The sequence below is a fragment of the Emydura macquarii genome, unplaced genomic scaffold (assembly GCF_026122565.2).
Source record: "Emydura macquarii macquarii isolate MOO-44397 ecotype Brisbane River unplaced genomic scaffold, CSIRO-AGI_Emac_v2 contig_306, whole genome shotgun sequence".
In the NCBI taxonomy this organism is placed as follows: domain Eukaryota; kingdom Metazoa; phylum Chordata; order Testudines; family Chelidae; genus Emydura; species Emydura macquarii.
The window spans coordinates 3,050,995-3,061,156 of NW_027130443.1; the positions used below are offsets into that span (position 1 = coordinate 3,050,995).

A 10,162-nucleotide genomic window follows, 5' to 3' on the forward strand; every position below is an offset into this window, starting at 1 on the left:
CTGTGTGCAGTTCTGGTCTGCCATGTTTAAGAACGATGAATCCTGCCTGGAGCCCCCCCACCGGGCACTTGAGGGAACTGCTTGTGGCCACACCCCGCTGGGGCTGACCTGGCAGCTGCTCTTACCCTGACCCCCTCCATTCCCCCACCCCACAGGCACCTGACCCACTGTGACCAGGACAGATTCCCCTCCAGCCCCATAGAGCTGGCGGCGCCCAGAGGGGAAAGGCCCCCATGTCCTGCTCCTGCCCCGCCCCGCCCCCCCAGGCCAGTCGCCCGCCCTTCCAGTTTTTTTCCCTTTAGGAGTCAGCAGATTCCGGGCCGCAAAACATGAGCTGATGATTAACGTGAAAGGGCCGAATCTCGGGGCAAACGTTCGGGGAAGGGGGTCGGGGGGAGGGGGGGGGAAACGATTCCCCCACTTCAGGTCAGCACTTGTGGTCTCAGCCCACACAACCTGGCCCTGCTCTAACCACTAGCCCCCACTCCCCTCCCAGAGCCGGGGAGAGAACCCAGGCATCCTGGGGAGAGCGAGGGGGACCCTGGGCAGGGCCCGGCGCAGGGAGACACCACCAGCCCAGAGGCAGAGCAGGCTGGACTGGGCAGGGGATCGTGACCCTGCTGGGGCAACGCTGGGGAGAAGGGCCCTGCCCCCTAGCGCCTGGGACCGTGTGGCCACCACCAGAGCACGTGTGACTCTCTGTGTCCCTGCAGTGCGGCCAGGCAGGCGCCTGGGACATGGGAGACACAGACTGTGCACGTCCATCACCCCAGAGATGCTGGGTGTGGTGCCCCAGGCCAGGGGCAGCCTTGGCTGTTTTCCTTTAACCGTTCTCCTCTTTTCTTTCTTTATTTTTTTTTAATTGATTGCGGCTTAATAAATCGTATTTGCTGTGAACAGTATGCAGTGATCAGTGGGTCAGGGACGCGTCCCGTGCAGAGAGAGCCCCCCCCCCCCCCCGAAGTGGGGACACCCAAGCCCCTGCCCTAAGTGACCATGACAAGCGTGGGGGGGGTCAACCCCCCCCCTCAGGAATCCTGGGTCCAGCTTTGTCGGGGTATGGGGACCCCCGCCACACAGGAGAGCAGAAGGGGAGCCCTCAAGGGCAGGTGGCCCTCTGGGTAAAGGGAGCGGGAGCCAGGACTCAGATCCTTTTGCTAGCCAACTCCACCGGGGCCGTGTATGAGCCAGGACAGTGCCCCACAATAGCAGGCCCATTCCCCCACTTACACATGCTCAGAATTATCCAATGCTTTAGCTTGCACCATCTGTGGGTGCCCTCCCCCAGCATCTCCCTAGCCCGTTGCTCCAGGCCAATAATGCAAAGTGCAGCCAGCGCTCCACAGCGGCCACACAAGAGCCATCCATTGTGGCTGTGATCTGCTCCAGCGTCTGTTGCAGCTCTGGGGTCTTTTCCAGTTCCTCAAAAAGCCACTTTATAGCATGGTGTTAAATTCTCCTTAATTAGATTGCAAGCGCTTAAGGGCCCAGTTTGTCTATTACACACTTACTGTCCTGTGTAAATAATAATACTCACCAGGAGGGGTTTCTTTTGTACAGCGCTCATTTCAGTCACCTCTTTGTAGGGATTTCTCTGACGGCAGCTTCCTTCCTCTTTAGGAGAGGCACAGCCTAAAACGGGCTTGTTTTGTGGAGGTGGCTGATACATCATAGCTTCATAGTTTATTATAAGGCCAGAAGGGACCAATGTGATCATTTCATCTGACCTGCAAATTTTTAGTGGCGAGAGAAATTAACCACTGGAACCATTTACTAAGTGGTGGGCTCTCCATCACTGGCAATTTTAAAATCAAGATTGGCTGTTTCTCTAAAAGATCTGCTCTCGGAAATATTTTGGCAGCAGTTCCCTGGTCTGTGCTGTGCAGGAGGTCAGCCGCGATCATCACAGTCGTCTCGTCTGCCTTGTAATCTATGAATCAAAGCAGATTTTACCATCTGATATGTATTGTAGCCAATACAGAAATGGAGTTTAATTAGGGTAACCACTTTTTATTAATTCCAAGGAACATCGGCTTACTAATTTAAATGCAAGGTTCTTTTCAGGTCAATCTACACCTTGGGTAGTATTTCTTAAACAGGCTCACAAGAGATCAGGTGCTGTTCTTAACCAATCAACAGTTTATTTAATTCACCCAGAAACACATAAGTATACAATCAACAGTTCGTCAACCAAGTATAGACACAACCAATGTTCTGAACATATAAATACAATCTTGCAAGCAATTGTCATAGACTAGGGTTGAGGCTCAGCAATTATACCAAGGAACAATGCAAGTCACCAAGATTTCGTATTCCATTTCTTTATGATCATTAACCATCAATTCTTTAATACGTTTAATAGGTGCATTACACACTTAGTACCTCTCCAAGGCATAAGGACGCACTTGTTCTAAAGGCACCTTGAAGAATGTGGTCCCTGCTATTTGAATGGTTTGGTATGACAGGAGCAAGTTTAAAATATCAAAAGCCATTGCTTAAACTTACAGTTTAAATCACTTTTATTCCAGTTGGCGTGGACTTATAAAGAGATGATACATAGAGTGGTAGTTAGCTAAAAGCTAAAGGCAGGCAACCTGAAATCTCACTGAAGCGTGTAGACTCAATGACCTAACCTTCAGTTATTCCTGTTCAAGAACAGTGGCAGAAATATAATCTTGGAAACGGTCTCTCATCACTTCTTATCCTGCTAGCCCTGGGATGGGGGGATCCTTGCCACACAGCTGGTTCACAGGTCAGGCACGCTGCTGGCGGCTGCAGCTTATTTGTGGGTGCCGTCACCTCTGCGTAGACCTGTGACCCTGAGTGAGGAGAGTCAGCCCCACCGCGGGGGGAGGGTTCTGCAAACTTTACACTCTCTTCTTGGTCCTGTGATCCTGGACAAGGGGAGAGGCTGGTTACTGGGTTCAACAATCTCTGACATCCCACTTGGTGATTTCAGGGCTAACTAGAAGATGCCTCCCCTCTTGTTTCTAATGGATACTTTCTAAATTGCTCTCGCCTTCCAACACTGCTTCTTTGTTATTTCCAACAGTGTCCAGTAGATGGTGTCAGCGTATAACAAATCTCTTCCATGCCCCTTTTAGTTGTGGGGCTTTTTTAGGTTTGAGTCATTTCATGGGTTATATTTTCCCGACTTTGAACTGGGCTCCCCCTTTAAGCAATTTCTCTTAATATTCCAAAGTTCTACCTTGGTTCAGTGCCTGTACCATGCAATACTCGATGATCCTTCTAGTCCTATGTAGTATTGTGATCGCTTCTCATGCCACACAGCGCACACCACTTCTCTAGTGCAACAGTCATTCACAAAGAAAACAAACAAAATCCCTTCCAGTTGTCTAAATCTAGAGGACACAGTCCAAATATTCTTTGATGATATCTAATTCTCTGCACATCTTTCAAGGCTTGTCATCGGACATGAGACATTACACTGGAGGAACAAGACAGATTATTCACATAGAAAGATGAAGATCTGATTAATAAGGCAAACAACTGTGGAGTTTGGGGGGAGGGGAAAGCAGTCTGGATTTCTTGAGGGAACAAGAAGTGTGCCCCCACTTGACCTTCAGGTTTCACAAGTTATTTCTCATTGGTTTAACTCCTTCCATACTCGCTTCTGCTCCTGGGTTCATACCGAGGAAATGTCACAGGCTGACACTGGCCCTTCAAGAGGGAGCAAGGTCAATGCACTTGTGATTCATCAGCTCACACCTGTTGGGCTTAAAAGAAGGCACCTTAGCCCCCGAGGGAAGAGCAACCTGGTGAGTCAGGAAAGCACAAGTGAGAGCTGCCTGGGAGTGAGCGCGTGCAGAGATGGGCAGGGGAAAGCCGCCAGGGGAAGGCTGAAGCCAGGAAAGCAGCGAGGAGGGTTTGCTGGCTGATGTATCCAAGGCAGACAGCCAAGGCCAGAGAAGAGCCGAGGGGGCTGCCTGCGGGCTCTGTGCTGGAGCCAGGGGCTGGCGAAGGCAGAAGGGCAGCGGAGGCGCTAACCCACTGACATCTCCATGCGGGAGAGCTGGAGGCTGGGGAGAAGCGACAGGGTCAGGGGAGCGAGGGGTGCGGGCCGTGTTATGCCATGGATGATTTGGATCGTAAGGACTACCTGCACTGGGGTGATGAATGGCCTGTGTTTGACTTGCCTTTTGGACTGTTGGCACAATATTTTGTAGTAGACCAGCCCCACGGAGCGGTATTAGTGAGGCAAACGAGTGTCTAGCGAAGTTCCTGGGGACTCTGAAAGTGAGAACAGAGGCAGGCCCACCTGTCATGCCGCAGCCTGCAGCAGGCAAGTGCTCCAGCTGGGGCTGCCCACAGGCAGAAGTCAATAGGGCTCAGGAAAAGGGGCCGTTATTCTTGTCTGTTGCCCAGTCGGGATTCTCTTTAGCTAGACCACGAGAGTTGGAAGTCGTAAATTACTGATTTAGAAATGTCTAGCTTTAACATCTCCTGAGTTACTGTTAGAACAGACAGTGTGTCTTCACCATCATCATGAGATATGCCTACATCATCTGTTTCTGCCCAGATACAGAACGGAACTATTTATTGACCAGTTCTGCCTTTTCTGCATCATTACTGCTAATTCGACCAGTCTACCCTTTACTGATACCAGTGGTAGTGTTCCTCGCATGAGGGCATGATGCCACGTGGAGCTCGTTTGCCTCACACGGGGGAGGGGGAAAGGAAGGACAGCTCAGCTCACACAGAGGCCGTGGTGGCACATGGGGCTATCTCTGGGTTGCACAGGGGACATGGTGAGGCCCGTGACCAGCCTTGGCTCACATGGGGGGACGTCGTGGCATGTGGGGCCGGTTGTGCTTGTTCTCAAGGACATGGTGTATCCATGACAAGCAGCAGCAAAGAGAGGAGGCCGAACTGGGCGGGTTAGCAGAAATATAGCTTTATTTCTGTGGAGGAGGGGGTTCTGCTCTCCCCAGGCCATAGTCCCTCAGCTGTACACCCTCACCCCAAACCCCCCTGCCAGCCCATGGCTATAACCCGACCGGGAGTCTGGCTAGCCCCGTGGCTGGCTGCAGCCCTGCTCCCCATGCCTTGGGCCTGCTGGAACGCTTGCGAGGGGAGCGTGTCCTCCACCCCTCTTGAGCCAGTTCCTCTGGCACTGAGCCGCCGGCAGGCGTGGGCTCCGAGCAAGGGCGCTGGGAGCAGGTCCACAGCTGTCAGGCCTGGGCTCACAGGTGCGTGTCTCCTAAGCCTCATGCTGCGCTTTAGTTCCCTCCTGTCACTGCAGTGTCCCCAGGCCAAGCGGGCCAGGCTGCCTGGTGCCCTGCGGCCATGGCAGGGGCTCTGTAGCCGGCAGGGAGGCTGCACCTTTGGTCGGAGGCATTTTCTCCAGCCGGGCGGGGGCGGGGGAGGCACACACGCAGCTCGGGTTCGCTGTGGTGTAAGGCAGAGCAGGGCCCGTAGGGGACGCGCCTCCAAGGTGGGAGCTGTGCATTGATGGCACAGAAGTAGCAGGGGCGCCGCGCACCGGGGGCTATGGCTGCGTAGGGTGGGCACGGGCAGCGCCCAGCTGACATGCCATGGGGTGCCTAGCCCGGGGACTGTGCAACCAGAGGGAAAGTCACACAAGCCAGCACTTGAGGTGCCTGTAACACGCTCCCACCCAGCCTCCTCGACAGCAACAAGGACACACGGACACAGAACCACACGGCCCGGCCCTGGGCGACCACGGCAACCACAGGTGCAGGCAGGCAGCAGGAGGCAGACACCGGTACGGAGCCACCCAGCCCAGAAACCCTGAGAAATCTGACCCACAACAGGTGCCCCCCCAGCCCAGCCCAGCCCACCCACACAGCACACAACACTGAGCAGCACAGTAAAATGCCAGCTGGGCGCCCTGTTTTGCATCAAGGGCTGGCCAGACCCCCTCCCCCGCCGCCCCCCTCACCAGACCCCCCTCCCGCTATCCAAGCCATGCACGGTGCTGCCAACTGAGGAGAAAATGGAGAAGTGCCTAGAAAGGAGACAAGCCCCGGGCAGGCCCCGTTGGCGCTCCCGGCTCGCAGCCTCCCTGGGGGCACGGCCGCGCTCTGCAGAGAGGGCGGCGCACTGAGCGCCTGGCCCCCACTACACCAAGGCGTAGTCAAACTGGCCCCTCTCCAGCCCCTCCTTGTGGTCAGTCCAGGAGGAGGCGGGCATGCGGCTGTAGGGGTCTAGCAGGATGCGGAAGCAGCGCACCATGAGCATCACCAAGAAGACCAGGAGGAAGATGACGAAGGCAAAGACTGTCTTCTGCTCGGCGTCCATGCCCAAGCTGGTGGCGGGGGGCTCCACCAGGGAGGGGGACAGCAGTTCATAATCCATCGTCGACACATCATTCATTGCAGTGCCGTAGCACGCCTGCCACACAGCGAGCTGGGCCAGGGTGCAGGCCGGTCACACGGGCAGCATCCTCTCTGTCCCCACGCACCCTGGCAGCCGCCTTGGGATGGGAGCCAGCTCTGGATTCTCGCTGCCCCAGTGCTCAGAGAGCAGTCGCCTGCCGGGGCTAGTCCATGGCTGCGAAATGGGGCTGTGCGGCTCGCGGCTCGCTCCAGCCAAGAGCTCCTGAAAGGAAAAGAGATGGGCATGAGGCTGCGGTCTGCAGGAAGCCCGGGGGCTACCCCAACACAGTAAAGCTTCTCCAGAGAAGGCCGGCCCTGACCTCCACCCCATCACCGCGCCGCCCACTGGGAATGGTCTCCCGGGCCGAGCTGCTCACGTTATCTGGAGCGTAACATTCCTCTCCAGTCAGGCAGCGCCGTGACCCCTGGGAGCCCATGCACAGCTCTGGGCCATCCTGCCTCAGACACAACTGGGCCCTGCCCACCCTGCACCAGCAATGGGTTTCGCAGTCCCTTCGCTTCTGCCCCTTGCTCTCTATTACTGCCAAGGTGCCGAGGCTCCCGCAGGGCCCAGGCGTTGTTTCTGCTCTCCGCTGCAGGGCCGTCCCTCCTCGGGCTGGAGAATGACAGCGGCAGAGCTGGTTGACACGCTCCAAATGAAAAGATTTTTTTTTTGCTGGGATCGGGATTCTGTTGAAAACAAGAGAAACTTTCGCAAGGGAATTTAGTTGTTGACCAAATATGTTGTTTCACGCCTTTTTTTTCAAAAAGAAAAAGGTCTGACTCCCCCTTGTTTATTTTCTCTTGCCAGTTGGAAACCAGTAACAAAGCCCGCCCCACGCCCGGGGGGCTGGGGCTGGCATTCCTGCAGAGACCGGGGCTTCAGATGCCATGCAGAGGGGTAGAGTCTGATCTCCACCACACGGGGGTAACCCAGAGTGATCGGACTGGCTCTGAGTTTACACTGGTGGAACTCAGAGCAGAGTCTGGCACGGGGCTTGCGCCTGTGAAACATTCCCCAGGGCTGAGAAGCAAAGAGACCAGAAAGGGCAACATCAACCCCAGGCTACAGCCCAGCCCCCATGGAGAGAAAAGGAACCGGAGAGCCGCCTGCCGCCCTGCTCACCGCATGGAGTGGGGCAGGCCGCCCATAGACACACTCAGCTACGGCCCTGCAATGATCCAGTTCAGTAACGCGGGGGCTAATCACAGTGGGGACAAGTCCCATCATTTTGTTATGAGCCTTGTGTGTTTTTCTTCAAGTCCCAGCTCCTGGAGTCCTCAGATTCTGAGAGACTCTCAGCTGCCATGGCTTTCAAGTACATTTCCAGCCCCATCCTGCAGTGGAAAGCTTGAAAACATGGTTCCTCAGAGCGACCCGAAGGCTGAAAAAGCGGAGGGCAGAGAAAAAGAACCCGCCATGCTTCATTTGTATCTCACGATTTCCAGCCACTCACGACGTTGGGGGCTCTCCATCCTGCACAGCCTTCACTCCCGTCAGGGCCAGAGACCCAGCCAAGTGCCCCCTTCGTATCACAAGCCCACCCAAGGGGGATTCCTACAATGGGCTGGCAGTTCGGCAGCTGATTTCCTCGGTGACTGCACAGAGCCGATGACTCTAACGCGACACATGATCACGTCAGTGGGTGTGGGACACCGGCCTGTGCCCCTTCCGGAGAGATCCTGGGCATGGGCGCAGCACGTGGACAGGAGGGAGTGTGCCCACTCTCCCCCACGCCTGTCATACAGGAGCACAGCTGCTCCTGTCCCCTCCCTCCCCTCGCTACACAGACACCTGCAGCTTCCACTGCTGCCGGCCTGGATCGCATCCCTCACTCCCGGTGCTGCGGGGAACAGGCAGAGGTGACGGGTGGGCTTGGTCCCGGAGTTGCTCAGAGGCGGCTGAGCCGGCACGTCACGGTTTCCAAAACACAACCACCAAGATTTCAAGAGCTCCGAGCGGAGGATGTGACGGGAACGTCTCCCTGACAACGTGCGTGTCAGCCCCGTGATTGAGCCCCCACATTCCCCACACAGCCAGCCCTGAAACAAACCAGCAGCGCCAGCTCCTGCCTGTGCAGGGGTCCACCCCGCCCAGCCTGGCTCCCGCCGGCGTGAGGCCCTGAGGTGACTGCAGCACGGTGCGGGGCAACAAGCACGTCCCCGTCATCCTCCTCCACTCCTTCCTCCTGGGACACAGCCCTGTTCAGCCAGCGGGCATGAGCTCCTTTCTGCAGGTGTCTGCGGAGCCACAGCTGAGCTCCTGCAAAGTCAGACACTGGCGCCAGACGCTGGCTTGCGAATGACCCTCAGAGACCTATAAGACCGCGGTGCCTGATGCTGCAGCGCGCTGAACTCTCCTGGGTGTGCGCCAGGCCCCCCCTGCTCCCAGGGGTCTTCGCAGAACAGCACACCACACTCTGCACATGCTGCTTAGCCATGTTGTACAGACCGGTAAACTGAGGCTCAGCCAGTCTTGCTCCTGGCCCTGAGGGAGTTGGTATCACAGCAAAGTGGGAACTCACGCAGCCCTGCTTGCCGGTTCCGTAGTCAGACCACAGGACCACGCTGCTCACCACACACGTTCCCCAAAGCAAGACACTTTTACCTTTTAACACACGACTTCTCCAGAGCCAAAAGGTAAGGACGGAGCAACAGAGTCACTCCCGGCCACACCGAGGAGAACGGGCAAACCCTCCAGCCGTGTCCTGTGCTGGGCCAGGCCCGGGAAGCAACGCACACTCCCAAGGCCCTGGTCCACTTGAAACGCACTCATCGGCCATGTCTTTGCAGCATGGGCTCTCCCTACATCGGACCAGTCACTGTGTCCTTGTCTCTGCCATCCTTCTGCTTACGTTCCTGGTCCAGGCCCCTTGCGGCTTGCCGCTCTGCCTCATTCCGCTTCATTCTTCCTGCCAGTTTCTACTCAGCACGTCCCTTCTCAGAGCCACTGAGTCCCATCTCCGCCTATTGCCCAGCTTGGCCTGTCATTGTCACAGCCCTCCATTTCTGCCTGTGGCCAGCTGCTCCTGGCTAGAGGTGTCTGTTGGGGCCTCTCAGTGTGCTGGGTCTGGTTCCCGGATGTCTCCTCACCTGGCGCTGGCCCTGCAGCAGCATCTCCAATGGGGTCGCCCTCCAGGGCCGTACAGTGCAGCCAGTCCACGTTCGCTGAGCACTGCCCGTCTCGACTGACAGGACAATCCCAGTCCCGGGCTCTCTCCTGGGCACAGGCTTGGTTTGGTTCAGTTTGGCTTGGCACGAGCGTCCCACCTGGGTTCAGGGCAATCGTGGGCTCTTCCGGGAGGCCGGTCCACACTCGCACGGTCCCTTCACCACGGAATCTCTGGCTCCCGCCCTTACTAGCCTCATTTGAGAGACCAACAGCTGCCACGGGCCATCGTGCGCCTGCAAGGTGGGGTGAGGTGCCCCCACACCGTACAGCTCTAGGGGAGGGGCAGGCAGGCTGGCTGTCGGACTGGGACCGCCCCATGCAATCTCTCCTGCATTCCCACCCTCTCCACCCCTCCCCTCATGTCAGCACTGGATGACGTTCAGCCACCCACAGAACCACGCTGCTTTCCGGCGTCCTGTGCTTTGGAGGGGGCTGCGCCACCCCCCCTTGGAGCCAAGCACCTTCGTCTGCCCCTGTGCGCTTTGGGCGCCTCTGGCCTCTCCCCACCGGTGCACTGGGAAGGCTGGGAAGTGCGTGAATTCGGCGCCTCAGAAGGGGCGGAGGAGAGGCCAGTGTGGCCACCGAAGGAGTCGTGTTCCTTAGCAACCCATTTCAAGCTGGACGTGAGGGA

At 56.9% G+C, this 10,162-nt stretch overlaps 1 protein-coding gene across 1 annotated transcript; it reads right to left on the minus strand.

The window, feature by feature from the left end:
* Positions 1-5,948: 5,948 nt before the first annotated feature.
* CTXN1 (cortexin 1) lies at positions 5,949-6,575 on the minus strand. Its single transcript, XM_067554097.1, has one exon. The coding sequence runs from the start codon at positions 6,355-6,357 to the stop codon at positions 6,103-6,105; it is 255 nt and encodes an 84-aa protein (XP_067410198.1). The 5' UTR covers positions 6,358-6,575; the 3' UTR covers positions 5,949-6,102.
* Positions 6,576-10,162: the final 3,587 nt, after the last annotated feature.